This window comes from Nylanderia fulva, unplaced genomic scaffold, assembly GCF_048542155.1.
Source record: "Nylanderia fulva isolate GAGA-0341 unplaced genomic scaffold, ASM4854215v1 Scaffold62, whole genome shotgun sequence".
Lineage (NCBI taxonomy): Eukaryota > Metazoa > Arthropoda > Insecta > Hymenoptera > Formicidae > Nylanderia > Nylanderia fulva.
Genome location: NW_028190721.1, coordinates 327,514 through 345,312, shown reverse-complemented (window position 1 = coordinate 345,312; position 17,799 = coordinate 327,514). Strand labels below are relative to the sequence as shown.

Genomic DNA, 17,799 nt, shown 5'->3' with positions numbered 1-17,799 from the left:
GGGTTTGAGAGCAAGTTTTATCGTTGTGAACACACAAATTGTTGGGCAGCAGTTGCTTATGAAAGCAAGGTTAGCATCAATATTGGATTGTCATACGTGCGGAGGGGAAGAGAAAGAGAGAGAGAGAGGGAGAGATAGATGAGCATATACGAGAAGGATATGCGGGCACCTCGTATTCCGCGCATCCGCGTCCTACTCCTCGAAAAAGCAAACAGAGCCATCCCCTGTTTACTCGCCCAAGCAAACGTTTTCGCCTTCCTGCACTTCGCATACCCGTCCTTTGCCGCTCGCATCGTGCATTCGCACAGCGCAAGATTGTCACATGTTCTCCTTCGTCTGGCACATGCTACATTTTGACTTATAAATCAATATGACAGACATGCATTTGTCATATATATTCGGTGTTTGTATAATATTTTATGCGGCGAATAACTACTATGTGCGCAGCAATGCTGTTCAAAATATTTTCAAACTAGACGAAGCTCTTGTAATCTGCTTATTTTTTAAATATTGAGATGTATTTTAATAATCAACGCGCAATCGGAAAAATATTTTCTTTTCAGTAAGCATTTTAACAAAATTACAATCATCACAATTACTGCTCCTGATATATTTTTTGTACACGAGCAACTCACCGAAATTATTGCTGTTGCATTATATAACGAGTTTGGGGCAAATAAAGTAATTAATTCGCGTCGCGTAACTGCAGTCTTGTTAATAAAACAGCGTAATATAAAGCGCGGGAGGATCGAAGTTTGGCTCGTGAGCGAAATTGCCGGAGAGACAGCAAGTAGTAATATCCGAGTTTTAATCCGCGTTTGAAGCCGCGCCTTGCGTGATAAGATTAAACAACGAAAGGTGAGAGAGTAAAAAACAGAAAAAAAGTGTGACGCGAAAGAGTATGTTATATACCCTTTTTTTTTCAAGAGCCTACGACCTCTGGAGACTCTGATCGTAATATTCGAGTCGCGTTCATCCAACTTGATGTCGTCGCGGCTTTACGAGCGAGCCTTCTTAGAGCCCGACTTTATTCGGAAACTTGAGCACGCGCGCGTAAAAGGGCTCTGTTTCGTTTTTTTTCCCTTGTTTTTCATCAAGCAGTAACGGGGCTAATTCAAAGAAGTAGAACGACTCAAGTACTATTTCGAGCACAATTGTATCAACTGAGATTAAATCAAACCGACGTTTCATTTCTTATCGTAAATCTCGTTTTCATGAAACGATTTTATCAGATAATTTATTGGCTTAGACGACATCAATTATCTATTGTTATAAAGATCGGTCTGTTATAAATGAGACGAACGTAATATAATGACGACGCATGAAAGGAATATAATTACTGCGACGTTGCAATATAGAAGTATGATCCTTTTGAAGTTCGAATAATGAGACATACGCGTAACTCGTTCCAACATGCTGCGTGTATTCATATCTCGTGTATGTGTAATATGTGCATTAAGTACGCATGTCTGACTCACAATGCAGTCTTTGTGCTGTCTATGCGCGTTGTAATATGCAAGATATCGCGTCATTTATTCGGTTTTTTTTCTTTTTTTCCTGTAATATATCACCGAAACTCAGGAATATTATCCACTAAATTACTGCTCCATGCACATTTACGTTAGATAATAAACTCAAAAAGAAAAAATAATAAATACACCGCGATTTTGTTACTAAATATACCAAAATTCGATATATTAAACTTCTCATATTTTTCTATTCACACTATATGCATTTATAATCGAATAAAAACATGTCATACGCGAATAAAATATTGTAAGCAAAAACTGAAAGACTTGGAAACGTTTGCTAATATTAATTTGTGTAAATCAACGTATAGCCTTACATGACAAATGACTCTTGACTCCATTTATGTCTGCTTAACGCGACGCAAAAGACCATCCATCTCCGAATTTTGCTTACGACATAGTTAGTCTCTTCTCAATATCTCGCATCGCGCTGTATTCATATCGGAAACGCTGACTTTCAAGCGGAATTCAAGCAAACTTTAGCCTTTTCACGAAAATTGCGAAATTTTGCCAGGCCAGGACGCCAAAAGAAACAGCGAACATACAAAGGTATTCTGCGGTGTTAATCGACAACTTAAGAGATACCGATATTATTCAAGAATTCGCACCTTTTGCAAATTCCGCAGCATTGTCCTACCCGCTCTCTTTTGTATGCAATCCCTCCTCTCTCATTTTCTCCTCCGCTTCTCGTAGACGCGAGTTATTACAATGACTCTCCATCTCTCTCGAGTACCCTTGTTACCCGTCGTTAATTAGAGTACAGTCTGCTACCGACGACAACCAACTGCAAAGGAGAGTCTTCACTTCGTCTCCCTCGTCCAAAATTCTCTTCCGATTCTCTCTCTTTCTCTCTCTCTCTCTCATATGTCTGATCCACTGACGTCGGAGCACGATGTTTGCGGCTTGAATTATTCCGGTGGATCTACACGCGACGATCTGGATCGCGCTTTAAAGGATCCACTTGTCTAGCCCAGTCGTTACCGCGACGACATCGCTTACGATGGCGTCAGGATCTAACTGGAAGGACCTTACTAAATGGACGGAGAACTCGTAATGATCTAGAAGATTGATGCGCCACAATGGTGCGATGGTAAGTTCTCAGTTCCTAGGATATACTAGGACTACTACGTCGGGCTTTGAATATAGCAACATTTCGCTTGAATATATATCGCATTTGCATCACCATGGTTATCCACAGACAGAAATATATATATGTATAGGTATATATGTGTGTCTATATTATATATATATATATATATATATATATATATATATATTCCGCAAGTCGTTTTCTCGGACTTCATTAACCGAAATTCCTAAAATAATATAACATAGAGATCGCTTTTAGAGAATAATTGCAATTTCAGGTTGTAATTTTTGATTTTTAAAGCTATCACTTGGTAGTTACGACTACTGTTACAAATGTGAGCGAGTAAATCTCGGAAAGGCAAGGAAACAACTTCGAAGACCTGTTCATTAAGACAAACAAGGTAAGATACGTCGGAGTTGCAGAACGGTAGTGCTTAATTTCTCACGATGAAGTTCTAGTGATTAAGACTGCGATCAGACTTCGTGAAAGTTGCAAACTCAAGGACGTTCTCATATCAGTTTATATGCGGCCCCTGCACGGTAACCCCTCAGACATAACTGAAGAAAATTGAGTTACTTCGGGCACGTTTCAGATTGATTTCCAGGTATAACGGGGCCCTATATCTTTCTTCGGAACGAAGCGTGATTGGTTTTCAATCCGTTCTACGTGGATCGAATGATCATTCGGTAAAATTCTACTCCTACTAAACTCTTTTACAATATCCTTCACTGTGTGCGATAATTTGATCCCATGTTGTAGAACATTGTTATCGATTCTAAGTCTTCCCTTTTCTTTCTCTCTAAGAAGAAAGAGATCTTAGATTGATAAGTTAGGAGATATAATAATTATACATATACATATATTAATTACAAGAAAGAAAGTTTAAATCAATAATTATTATCATCCACAGCTATTTTATTTGCAATTTTATAACCTTTCTATTAAAATTGCATTATATAGATATTGATTGCGTTGGTAGGTAAATTATGCAAACACACAAACTCATATAATACAACACAATATATTATACAATATTAATATCGAGAGAGGCAGAAAAAGAAGAGAAAAAGGAAGAGAAATATAGTGGTTGTATAAATGCCATGATATTCTTTTAAATATCGGAATCTAATCGAAAGGTGTATATATATATATATTTTTTTTTTTCGATTATATTTCGATATTTATATGTTATGATATTTATACGTCATATTTTTTCTCCGTTTTCTTTCTTTTTTTCTCTCTTTCTCTCAACATTATTATAGCATTATATCATATTATATGAGTTTATGGTTTGCACAATCTACCCATCAACGCAACCTCTATATAATGTAATTTCATTAACACAAAGAAAGATTATGGAAATGTAAAGTAAAATAGCTGTGAATGATAATAATTATTGATTTAAAGTTTCTCCCCTGTAATTAACAATAAAATATATTAAAACTGTCGGAAGGTAATAAATTATGTGACGGACGATTCCTGTAATTCGATTATTTCAACATCCATCAGGAAAAGTGACGGCATTAACGGATAAATGTCCTGGGTTATAAAAATTTAATGTCCGTCGAGATCTGAATACTCGTGAGATTGCTTTTCTCTTAAGCGAGTATTTTATGCATTTATCATCATTCCCGGTTTGACGCTTCTCGTTACGCGTGCAATAGATTAAATTCTAAACTTATTTTTCCAGCGAAACGTAATTAAAATAATTGACGGGATTGCATTGACGGGATATACTTTTATAACATCATTTAACTTGTTCCGATTTCATTACATCTGAATTAAAATTTTCTGTTAAAACCCTTTGAAGTAATATCATTAAGTATATCATTTTGAAATACCGCATGTATTTACATTGCTATACTCTCTTGTACACCTCTTGTTTTCAGTTATAATATTAATTAATATTGAAATATATATCATTATTCCTATTATTTTATATTCCTTTAATAAATGTTATTGTTAACGTTTAACACTTTGCGTAACATTTGATTCTATTAATATTATGAAAGCAGATGTGCATGGAGTTTCGATCAGCTTAGATAGGTTTCGTCCTACTTTGATATCTCCTTTCGCGACTGCCACGCGAAAAGTTGATTGTACTCGTTTGCGAACTTTCAACCAGTCGTTAATTGATGCGATCAATCCTTCGGTTACCGGTTATCGTGGAACATGCTTTCGTGTTCGTCGTTGCCGTTATAACTCTAAATTGCCAAAGTTTCGTTAAAAAAGGTTTGGAAAGAGAAAAAAATGATATTGCGCGATATTTCATCGTTTACTGCGACTCTATTCCTATTCTTTCTTTTTTCACTTTCCCGTCAGACGAATGAAAATATGTCGCGTAAAAAAAGAAAGAGACGTACATTGTGCCCATTTTATTATATTTTCAGCTCACAACTAAGCGACGCGTGGTCCAAAACATTATTTATTGTATTATCAAATATAATAAAAATTTGTGTAATGTGTGATAAATTCAAATATTTTAAACGAATCCTAAACGTTCTTGAGAAGTCTGCTCTTTGTTTCCTGTTTTATCGACAAAATATGAGGTTAGATAAACAATAAATCTATTTATTGGCTATTTGGGTTGTATTTTACTTGAAATTAGACCAGGCCTGTGAATTTGGCATTGGATAAAAGGAATATAAATGAATGTTTAGGTATCAATTTGGAAGCTTAGTAAACGAGAATAACTCATCCTACATTTTCATGCACAAAAATGTAGGATGAGTTATTCTCGTTTACTAGACTTCCAAATTGATATCTAAACATTCACTTATATTCCTTATTTATACAATGCCAAATCCGGCCTGGTCTAATTTCAGATAAAAAACAATTCGTATAGCCAATAAATAGATTTATATATATATAGTTTTTCTAACCTCACATTTTGTCGATAAAAGAGAAAAAAAACAACAGACTTCTCAAAAGCGTTTAGGATCCCCTTAACAAGTCATACGTACAAAAAATTAAATGTACGTTATTATGTTTACTCTCTGATGAGATAGAATATTTTTAAATAATTAAGATTTTATTAAAAATATTTAAATGCAAAGTAGTGAAAAGATTGATTAATTTATAAATCAATTTTTCCTTATAACCGCAAACCAACTCCCTCTTTCTATTTCGTTTTTCTCGCTTCACTTATTTCATAGAATAATGATGAGATTGCTGTACTCACTGTATCCTCCCACGTAGATCGGCGTCCACGTCACTTGAGTGTAGGCCAAGGGTGTCGCCGCGAATAATACAGCACTGAACCATACTGCTCGACGTACCGCACTCATTTCACTAGCAGCCTCGATAGTCGTCATTTTCTCTCGTTTCAATCAGTTCTCCGCCTCAATATCATCTTCCCTGGCATATCTCGCTACTCCGTTCCGCTTTGTTCGCTTCGTCCAGGGAACGCGCGCACAACAATACGTCACAGCCGTTGAATATCTACGCAATCGAACGAAACTTGTCGATACTACCCTGTCGTTTTATCCTTGTAATAGTCGGTATTTTCATATCGCCGCGATAGAGAGTCGTTCGACGGGTGGCTCGAAGAAAATTAAATGAATATATGTACACTGTAGCGTGACTCTTTTATACGCATAACATTTATACGCGTTTCGATAAAAGAATTCTCGAAGGAGGAATTTCATTAAAGCAATTCGGAAAATTAGTAGGAAAGGAGGATTGATATGCAAATGAATTGTCAAGATATATGCAATTGGGAGATACACTCATGATTGAATAAAAAAAAAAAACAAAAAAAAAATAAGCTGAGAAGAGCGATTTTTTTCGATCAATAATTCGTTTAATTAATCTTTTGCGGACTTTGGATCATGGTGGAATACGCGTATAATCGATTTGCGAGACAGTGAAATTAATTAATTAAGCGTGATCACGTATCTCCGCTTTAATTGGTGCTCGACATATATTGCCGGCAGCGGTAAATATGGAAATTTAAAACAAAGAGATAGCAGTTGTTTATCAGGCGGTTTTTCCACGTTTTTTTTTTTTTTTTTTTTCGAGCGAGCGGGTATTACGTCACGTTAAATTTTGCGTCCGCGCAGCCGTTATCCCTCTTCTCTTTCGGACAGAATCTTCATTTCTGCGCGAGTCCTGATTTATGCATTCTATACTTCACGTTCCTCCTTCTCGAAACGTATTACTCCGTTTCTTCGAGTATAACATGAAGACACAGTCATCGCTTCTACTGACGATGATCGCGAAAATAACGATTTTTCTACTTTGCTCTTGCTTTTATTTACCCCGTATTTTTTCTTTTTTTTACATTCGTAACATGTGCTGGACCGCGCGTGTGTTTCGCGATTTTTCGTCTCTTTTTCTCTTACCTCGACTTCCTGACGATCTTTTTCGCATTCCCTGTCGAACTTCGCGTAGACTTTTATTCGTTTTCCGTTAGATTCTTCAGTGGGTTTGCCCGGGTCAAAAAGCTTTTTTCCACTGACACAAAATTCCGTCTGTAACAAAATAGCAAAATATTTCATTAGAAGAGACTCCCTTTGACGTTTGATCATTAAGAGATGAAATATATACATATATATAAAGAGAGAGAGAGAGAGAGAGAGAGAGAGATTCAGTCTCAAAAAAACTCTGTAAAATTCCAATGGAAACTGTCGAAGTCAATTTTTCGCAAATTTACGCAACTTTTGCGTACGAATTTTGTAAATTAAAATTTGGCGCTTGTTCGTAAAACTTTTTATGTAAAATTTTTGTACTGGCAACAATAAAAAAGTGTAGCAATGCGTAACTATGACTGGATAAAACATGAATATGCAATAATATTATTTACAATTGAGGTAGAAAACTGTTTTAAATTCATCGACAAAACTGTATTGTATATATGTAAAGCGTATCTGTATTAAAGAGTACATGGTACCAATTATTGGAAATTGCCTTTAAAATTCTCTATCGCTTTAATTCATTCTCATAATCACCCCAGCATTATAATAGCATGAAACTAAAAATATGACTATTCGAAAATATAAAAATTTCATGACACAAAATTTTCCAAAGTTTTTTTTTCATTTAATTCCCATTATTCCATTTAACAATATTAAATATTATTCCTTTTAATAATATCAAACTGCGAGAGCTGCGAGAGCGTGACAGAGGTAATAATTATCTTAGTTATTATCGCAGTTATTTTAATCTGTCAGGTCTCTCGCGATTGGTATGAAATTCATATCGCGTCGAGAGAGAAGAGACCGCATAGTTTCTCGGACTCGCAGCGGCGTTGACATTTGCATTTTCATCTGCTTGGAAATGTCGTCGATGTCTCGTTAGCGTATCTCCATCGAGACGGCCGGCGAGCTGGAGTGCATAAGTCGGAGGTTATGATTCCCCATAATGTTTCACGAGGTCGCCCGCCGGCGTGGAGACCACGAGAGGGGATTGGCGACCCCATTATCCGCACACTCGGGGCCAGTGGGGAGTCGGCGGCTCAATCATTCATAATGCGACAAGCCGAAGTTAACCCGTCGTTTTGCTACCTCGTGTTATTCACTCGTCGTTATCTACCGTCACCGGTTTTACCACGAACTTGTCCGGCAGTTATGAAAGCCACTCGGAAGGACGGCTTTTATGCACTTCGCGGCATCGGTGGACGATCGGCGCTTAGCTTCGGAAACTATGCGTCCTTCTTTGCCCTCTACTTAATGTATAATACTTATCGCTCATCCGCCTTATTAGGTCGCGCTATCTTCTTAACTGCTCTTAACATCGCTTTAACCCGAGATTCCTCAACACTTTCCTGCACCGTAGTATTTTCCGGTCTGCGATCATACTCAAAGTAGAGAGTAACTTCGCCGTCGTATCATTTTGAAGTAAAGAAAGCAACTTTGTTAAGGATGCCTCTTTCAAGGGTATAAAACTCAACTCGCGTAAATAACGGTACTTTATGTTCTACCCTTTTTTTATTCACTAATATTCACTAATTGTTTAGGTAAAACTTATATTGTCGCGTAAAACAAAGAAAACAATAAAGAATTATCTCTTTTCCAGTTAACAAACAGAAAGGATAATATTCAATACAATCTTGGTCTGATTAGAGATAGATTTATCTACTGAGAAGTGTTTTTCAAACATATTTGTAAGATACATCTATAATATCTATTAAAACATAATTTTTTGTTATAGCAATTTTTTATTATGACTTTGGTTATTACATAAACATAATTAAATAATACTTTTATTTGTTGGATTACATTATATTTTTGCACATTTCTGTAAGTTGAATCGTGTCTATAGTGATAATCTCTAACTATTTCATGCTACCGATCTCATTTTCAACAGCCATTGTGTTTCAGCTGATCATCCTCTTGAATATGATCCCTCAATTATAACTCGCCACTTTCGTCAGACACTTCTACTGTAACCGAGTCTAGTGTCTCCCTAGGTGAAGTAGTATTCCCCGCTTTTGTCTCGTCCTTTTTCGAGCAATCTCTATTGGAGCGATTATAATACTACGAACTAAAGTTCTAAATAATAAAAGAAACGCAATTGGCGTCTCGCTCGCTGATTGGCTGATCGCCTGTTGGGCCCGTAACAATCTTATATATGCAAATTATAATCCAAAAAATGATTCTAAGCAATAATGTATAAGTATAGTTTGTATGTTGTGTTGCTGCTTAGAATTGCTTAGAATCATTTTTTGGATTATGATTTGCATATATAGGATCGTTACGGGCCCAACAGGCGATCAGCCAATCAGCGAGCGAGACGCCAATTGCGTTTCTTTTATTATTTAGGACCTAAAGTCCTAAGTCCTGTTGGGCCCGTAACGATCCTATATATGCAAATCATAATCCAAAAAATGATTCTAAGCAATTCTAAGCAGCAATGTACAACACAACATACAAACAATACTTATACATTATTGCCAAATAAGAGAATATTGTTCTATTTTTCAATTTGATGTAATATTTTAGGTTGGGACTCTACACATAAGGTCGGTTCGTTTTGGCTACACTATTTCAGAAGTTGTCTTTTTTGCTCGACATTGGAAGGAAAAAGATAACCTTTGAATTATTGTAGCCAGTGTAGCCAAAACGAACAGACTTATTATAGGCGTATGTGTATCACATGGACAGTTACGGGACCCAACCATGAGGGCCGCCATGACGATAGAAAGCGTGGAGGGGATACCAATCGCGTCTCTCTGATTATTTAGGACTCTACTACGTCCATTTGAAAGGTGCCGATGCAGTTAACTTTATCCAAGTGCTTATTAAATGCGTAGTCGAAAAGATATGAAAATAAAGATAAAACATGTAACACATATGCGGTCGAATAAGCAAGAAAAAAAAGCGACTTGTAATTGCGTTGTACAATTAGGGCTGGTTCCGTTTGAAACCGACTTAAAAGAGGGTTTTGATAGAGGGAGAACCAGCGGTTATGAAAGTGTCAGGAACACAAAGGCCGGTCAACCGTGCCCAATTTCTCTCTCCTCTCTCTCTCTCTCTCCTCTTCTCTTCGCGTTTCCGCTCAATCTCGAGATCTGCAATTTGCTTTCCTCATGGAAATATTTTCTACGTCAGAATTGTCTATCGATTATTATGCCCTATTGTACGGGCAAGAGATGAGGCTTCGACAGTCATAATCATACGTCTTCCGCGCGCTGTCGGGACAAGTAGCGAAATTTAATGTTCACGCTCCGAGGCTAAATGGCCAAGTTTCCCGCAACAAAGATCAAATGTCCGAAGGAGCAAATAGGTGCGAGTAAATAACATTTCCCGCTGCAAAGATAATTACTCGGGCCGCAGTTCGCGCGAGTTCACGCCGTGTGTCTAGAGTTTGCTTCTACTACAGCTTCTACTCTTCCTTCTCCCTCTCTCAACCTTTGTCTAGCTCTGTTTCTTGATGCCCCGACAACTCCTCGTTTAGCATCGCCGCAAATTAACCTCCAACAACGTTTTCCGCGTCCGTCTGGGGCAGTGCAATTTTCATTTCAAGGCGAGAAAACACGTGTTCTTTGGACGAGGCTTAATTCAGAAATTATTATATTATCCGCGGATATTAACTCGTTTTTATTTAATTTAACATTTACTTGTTTATTTAACGAAAAGAATTATGCAGAATTCTCAATTTATAAAAATATTATCAAAATATAAATGTATAACAGAACTAGAGAGATTCTTCTCTAAATTAAATCAAACGAGAGTAATAAATGTATAAATAAATAATATACGAGTATCATATAGAAAAAAATAATAAAATATTTAAATTATTTAAATTTATAATATTGATGATAATTAATCTGCTGATTCCTGTTGTAAATGCTGTTGAATCGCGTGGTGAACGGTCATAATTATTAATCGAGTCAAGTAGCAATTAGTTGAAATATCGATTAATTACGCATCAGAATGTATCTTAGCCCATCGACAATCACGATCCCGATTGTCTGCGGCTTCAGATGATTGTGCGTTTCATTGTATAATTAATCACCTGACCATCGCGACGATCAAACAACCCAAAGTGACGTTTCTTGCGGGTGTTCTAACTATAATTTCTTAACTAACAAGCAATGTCACTTACGCCTTTCACTAATTCTAAGATTAACGCATGTCCAATGACATCGAGCAAAATCGCCATTATTCTGTTTATTAAAAGTGCAAAAGATTAAGAATAAATATTGTTGCATTTTTATCATTATTTAAAAATGATAAAATTATTATTATATATTTGAATATTTTTATATTTAAATTTTATATACATTTATATACTTTTAGAATATGCATCTCTCTCATAACGATCGTATGATATAACAAAAATGATGTTAAAAATCAATAGATACAAAGTTTCGCTCGTATATTGTAAATACAACTAGTAATAGATAAAAAGGCCAACTTATCGAGCAATTATTAGAGTTGTTCTGTCAAATAAAATTTATTCCATGTATAAACTAAACATAAAACATTAGGTCAACAAGACAAGGACGATGTCAACGCCTACGGAACGTATTAATTTCTCGCATATTAACGATGAAACTTTTCGAGATTTGATTAAAATCAAAGATCATATCAAGACGAACATTTGTTGGATATGACGGATTGAAACACGCTTTAACTGCTCATAAATTCTCGACTCTTATTGAAGAACTAACATTAATTTTTGATATTATGTGGAATTTTTGTATGATTTTGTATTTTTTAATAATTACTGTAATATAATACTGTGAGGAAGACCGCGTGCGGTTGAAACGTTTATTTTATAATAATTGTAATTTTCGCTTAAGTTTGAGTATAGAATGTTTGTAGCTTTCACATAATGTTTTATGTTTAGTTTATACATGGAATAAATTTTATTTGACAGAACAACTTTAATAATTGCTCGATAAGTTGGCCTTTTTATCTATCACTAAAAATGATGTTAATTTGTTTGGGAATATTTATGTGATGATTTTGTCGAAGAAATGTATTACGTTTATTTGTTGAAATATGTAGAAGCGTATTTGTGCGCTGCTGTGGTTGAACGGTCCTTACTACTAGAATTCGAAGATATATTCTTGGATAAGACTGTATGATAAAGATATATGCATTGAGCATTAATATTCAAGTCAGACCAAGCGTGAATTCTGTAGCGAATATATATACCATGCTATACCTTACTTCCACAAGCGTTTCTCAGGATGTACTCAAGTTATACTAGCTGCTTTGCTAGTACGATTAAACGTCGTTGATGCTTCCTATTTACGATTGTAATCGTGTTGCATTCAAACACCGGTATTTGTTGTCGGAACTATATATTATTATATTCAAATGAATATTTGTGAATCAACAGATCTAATCAACCGATTTCAGAGAAACATGGTTTAATTTTTCGTAAAATAATGTTTAAAATTAATTTTTCCTTTCATTCGTAATAATCATTTAAAATATCCATCAGATTTATTGTTCGTATCTTTCCTTGTCTTTAACCTTTTTCCATTTCCCTCCAAAGAACACACTCATTGACTATACAACATTCTATAATCAGTCAGGTTTCTCGCAGCAGTCCGATGTTTCCCAGCCGGAACGCGGTGCATTTAGTTTCTAATGGAGCTTAGCGACTAAGGATAATGACACGTTCGTTCCGCAGCAACGAGCAGCCTTCGTCCGAAACGTCGCAGCACTGCCTTGTGCTAGTCCAAGCAGCAGACAATATTTGTTTTTCACTCCAACAACTACGGCAAACGTAACGCCGCGTTGTTTGCCGGAGTAAAACTTCGAACTAGCTACCGGAAGGATAAAGAACGTCTCGTACGTGCTTACCGAACGGATGTTTATTCGAGAGCGACGTATTATAATCGAATCTTTAATTTATTTCTGTTGAGGAAAAAAAATTGACATTAAATTGTCAAGAACAATATTCCATTTTATCAAGTAATAAGCGAGTATCGGCATATGATCTTGTTAAATATAACAATAGATAAAGTTATTTATCAAAGATATTTTTAGCATAAGTATAAAAATATGCCTACATGTAAGTAAAATATATAAATTTTCTTGGAGATCTATATTTTTAAAGACTCGCTTATAAAAAAATTTAACACCGTTTTATATTTTTCGCAGAAAGTTTCATACGTATCTTTCTTTCAATATGCTAGAAACTTTCTGAAAGAGTCTGTAGAGTAGTAATAATTATCAACTTCGTCGTGTGATTACATTGCCAAGAAAATGAGAGAGAAAATTGTACGTTTCATAAAAAGGAAGAAATATGAAGGGAGAACTGATATAAGTCATCAAGCAATATAGAAGGAAAATAGTTATCTTGCGCTTTCTCTCTCCGCTTTAATAATTCTAGCAAAAATCTGTTGAATAAAATCGCTAAATGTAAATAAATAAATAAATTGGTATATTTCATTAGACGTTTATGCGTCGCCAACTTTTTGCAAGTGATTCTACTCCCGTCACACTTCCTTCTCTCTTTTAAGCAAATAAAGTCGTTTGCTTACGTTTGCGTAAAGATAAGAATAATACAAACCATTTCTTATTCATGGTGCCTTATCGCGCGCAACCCGTACCTCTATATTTATATTTCTTGCGGTATTGACTGCACGATTGAATAAATATTGTTCTTTCAGAGGAATATTTAAATAAAGTATACATATATCTGTGTGTATCCTATTACATAATATTATTTTTTAAAGAACAAAAAGACTATTCAAAGATTAGAATGAACAATATTTAATAACATCACAATATTCCGTCTCTTCATATTTAAACTTTAATAAATCTCTTGAATCGCCCTTTCAGAGCCAGGCATTTTATAAATTTTACAATGTAAATTTCAATTCCGGTAAAAAAAAAAGCTCCGAGTACGGAGGAAGATATTTCAACTCGGTTTACTCGGATCCTCGATCGCGGGGATCCGTGCTTTTTCTCGCGGCTTTTGTTCGTCGGGCGCGCATGACAAAGTTGCGGCGTGCGTCTCCTCTCGATGAGCGAGATCGCACAAATGCACGCGTATCTATACCTACTCGGGCTCGCACAGCCCCCGCTGAGTCCTCGCTCGCGCACCACTTTCCGCACGTGTAACGCCCGTTTTCGCGTATCCGTATCCGGGGAAAAATATAGTTTCAGTGGTGTGCAAGTGCCTGGAGAGACGCGCCACCAAGATATACGATACCGGCGCGATTTATCATCGTGACAATTTCGAACGGTACGACCGTTTCGCAGCCACCATTTTCTCTCCCACCGATTTCATCCCACTATCCCACGCGGCAGCTTTCGCCATCGCCATCGCACGCCGCGCCGCCCTCTTGAACTCGTTCTCGTACGAGCGAAACTGCGGCAAAAGTTGCTTATATGATTAATCGAACCTTTCCTGCCGGCTGCTGTTTGTCTGTACACTACCGTGGAAACTCACGCTCGAAGGATTAAACTTCATTTTCTTCGCGCCCGCGCGGCAGATGTGCAAGAGTGATCGCTCGAACGCGGTTTGTGGGGTAGACGCGTATCGATAACGACGCAGCTTTGCGAAAATGTGTGATAATGAAGCTTGGTTTATATCATCCGCCGCGGACAGCCATCGATCAAATAAAGTCTGGAGGATATCTATCGGGACAAGACAAGTGATGTGACAAGATGAGCGATTACTATCGGTTGACTGAGAAGATACACAATTTATCCTGCAAAATCCTTGCAATTTATTCTGCAAAATTTCAATTTAATGAAAAGACGACCCATGTGAAAAATTGTTAAGGCAACCTTAAAGATTGTCGGGTCCTTTAAGGACTAAAATGTGGGTTCCTATTAGGGATTTCCACATTACTGCCAGATTAAATCCTAGTAAGGTGATAATAATCACTTGTGATCATCTACTTTTAATTCTTATACTGAAGAAGACCGCGTGCGGTCGAAACGTTTGTACTGTATTATCTTATATAGAATAAATATTTAGTTTATATCATCTAATAATGCTCGATTACTTGGCCTTTTTATATACTAAATTTTGTTTTAATCAATAGACGAGCGAATACACATTTTTAATAAGGTGATAACAGTTTTGAGTAGCTAATTTATAATGTATGGTCTGAATAAGGAGACCAATAAGTGTCCTGATAAGGCTTGACGAAGGTAGCAATTATTAAAATAAATTATGATATTTATAACTTACTAGTTATCAAAACTCGCGACTAAGTTTTTAAAATAAATATCATAATATTACCTTGATCAGGCCCTATCAGTGTCCTCACTGGTTTCCTTGATTAGACTATACATTAAATTAGCAACTCAAAACTGATATTGCCTTACTGGAACCTAATCTAGCAGTAATGTGAAAATCTCTAATAGCATGAAGACATATATATCTATCTGATATAAATTTGATGATATATATGTATCATATATATATATATATATATATATATATATATATATTGCTTTAGATATATCTTCAGAAAGAAAATTCATTCAGTCCAGAAAACTGTACCTAAAAAGATATATTATCAGAATCTTGCAATGTCTTTAAACAATGCGAAAGAATTTGTACTTTTATCGAGTCATATTTTATATATAATATAGATTGATAAATAAATTAAATTGCATTTATTTTTGTATTAATTTTACACACACACATTTCAAAAAAGCGATTCCGAAAAAGACAATCCTGGAAATTATACGGTCATCTTAGGGTAATATAAAGGATTTCACAAGGCAACTATCAAGGCCCTGATTATTTAATCTTTAAGGGCCCAAAATGGAAAAACGTGACCGACCTTAAAGGGTTCTTATTGGGCTTTCACATTAAGACCCTAACAAAGTTAAGAAAAATTAACAGAGGCCTTAACACAATTTCCATATAGGGATTGTTATAAATGTAAAAATTTGAAATCAAATATTTCTCTTCTTTATCTTTCGTAGAGGAATATATTACAAAAATTTTGACAGATAAAAATAATCATTAGTTTTTTCGTTGCATTATTAAAATGATATAAAAAGCAGTTTAATCCAGGTTAAAAAGTAGTGAATATTACGTGTAACGAAATTCTCTTCTGCAAGATAGTTTTGCAATTTATATTGCAATTTATATTGACAGAATGAGATAGGAAAGAACTGTATGTCAACATATACTACAATATGAGAGGAGAATGTTCGTTGTTTTTAATAAACGTCGCTTTGTTGTGCACACACTATATATCGTTTGCATCGCTTGCGGGATTGGTATATATGCGAGACTCGTTTTCCTCGCGTCGCGAACAATTTTTCAATTTAATTAAAGGCGACCGTACTATAAATAATCGGAGTAAGGGACGGATTTTTATCGTATAGGCGCCGCAGCATTCACCGCACGCTTTATAAAAAAATCTGATCGTTCCCGCGAAAATAGGTGTAAATCTCTCCGGGACCGCGAATTTTGCGCGCTCGTTTCTTTTTTTTATTCGGGGCAATGCATGAAGCACTAGCGCATCAGATCATTACCGCACCTATTGTTCCGCCGCGTATATCAAATAAATGGGCAAGGATCGCGGGCGAAAGACTGGTGGCACAATGCGCCGGGTATATCCGCTATATTTTAACCACTCCGCGCTATCTGAGCATAACGTAGACGATATATACAACGATCGCGGAATCCTAGCTGCCGTAAACCTTTTTTATAGCCATCCGTAGCTTTGCACGCGATCTCAGTCGTTGACCTCTTTGTGTGTATGTTTCAATATTTCAATGAACCAGACCATCCACACGGCTTTACTCGAAGAATAACATCGCTACTCGCACGTAATCTGGCACTTCGGACCCGCAAACTTTGTGCAATTCCTTCTAAGCGGTCTTTTTTGTTTTTTGTTTTTTTTTGCAAAGTACACCAGACCATGGTATAAATATAAGGGTATGCTCATGCGCACGCTACCAATCAGAATTGTCGAAGTATGACGTCACAAAGAAGCGGTAAATTTAAAACTGCTGTTTCTAAATAGCTTATGTTAGCAGCATTCTCGTCAAATATATTATTTTGATTTCAAATTACATATTTAATATTACATTGTAATATTCACAATCTTTTACTATTTTCTGGATATAAACAGCACAGGGGGCTGCCATGTTTTATTGTAATCCAATCAGAGTCCCCCGAGTGTGACGTCACACTTTGACTGCGCAGTGGATGAACACAAAATGAGCATACCCTTATATTTATACCATGCACCAGACGTGATTTATTATTATACTATAAATGCAAGAAAGATTTTCGACAATCTTCGGGAAAAGTTATCGAACTGATCCGCGAGCCCCACAAAATTCACAAATCGCTTTCGATCGATTTTCTATAGCGATAACGCGCGTGTGACGTTACGTTTATCTTCTGAAATCCAACAGAGGTGAAGCTCATAATCCTAACGCGACGTTACGGTAACATAATCGCGTCGTCGACCAAAGTCCCCGGAATCGAAGTAATCCCGTTTACTCGGGAGCCCGTCTCGGTGGAAGTTTTTTCTAATTGGCACGAGTTAGCCGTCGGCTAAGAACCGTAGGGGGTCACGGAACGTTGCGGCGACGGCTTAAGGAGAAAGAACGAGCGAGGGATGGTTAGCGGAGGGTGGAAGCAACGTTTCCACGAGTTTCCCCGCAACGCTTTGTCGTTCGGAGAGCTCGTGGAATCTTCCAATTCGACTAAGAAACTCGAACCGCTCTTGCAGCCAGTTTAATCGAATTCCGCTACGGAGCCAAGGACTTCGGGTCCTTGCTTCCGATC

General features: G+C 36.4%; 1 protein-coding gene across 4 annotated transcripts in view; it reads right to left on the bottom strand.

Moving 5' to 3' along the window:
• Nucleotides 1-17,799, bottom strand: part of LOC114942262 (uncharacterized) — a 346,485-nt gene that overhangs the window by 275,050 nt on the left and 53,636 nt on the right. For 3 of the 4 annotated variants that reach the window (XM_085488071.1, XM_085488070.1, XM_085488072.1), the window contains exons 3-4: nt 6,963-7,091; nt 5,801-6,060 (exon numbers count right to left, since the gene is read on the bottom strand). In XM_085488071.1, coding sequence (XP_085344197.1) covers nt 5,801-5,933 — 133 coding nt within the window. In that variant the 5' untranslated portion in view covers nt 5,934-6,060; nt 6,963-7,091. The remainder of the gene's footprint in view (nt 1-5,800; nt 6,061-6,962; nt 7,092-17,799) is intronic. The other variant, XM_085488073.1, reaches the window with a different exon arrangement.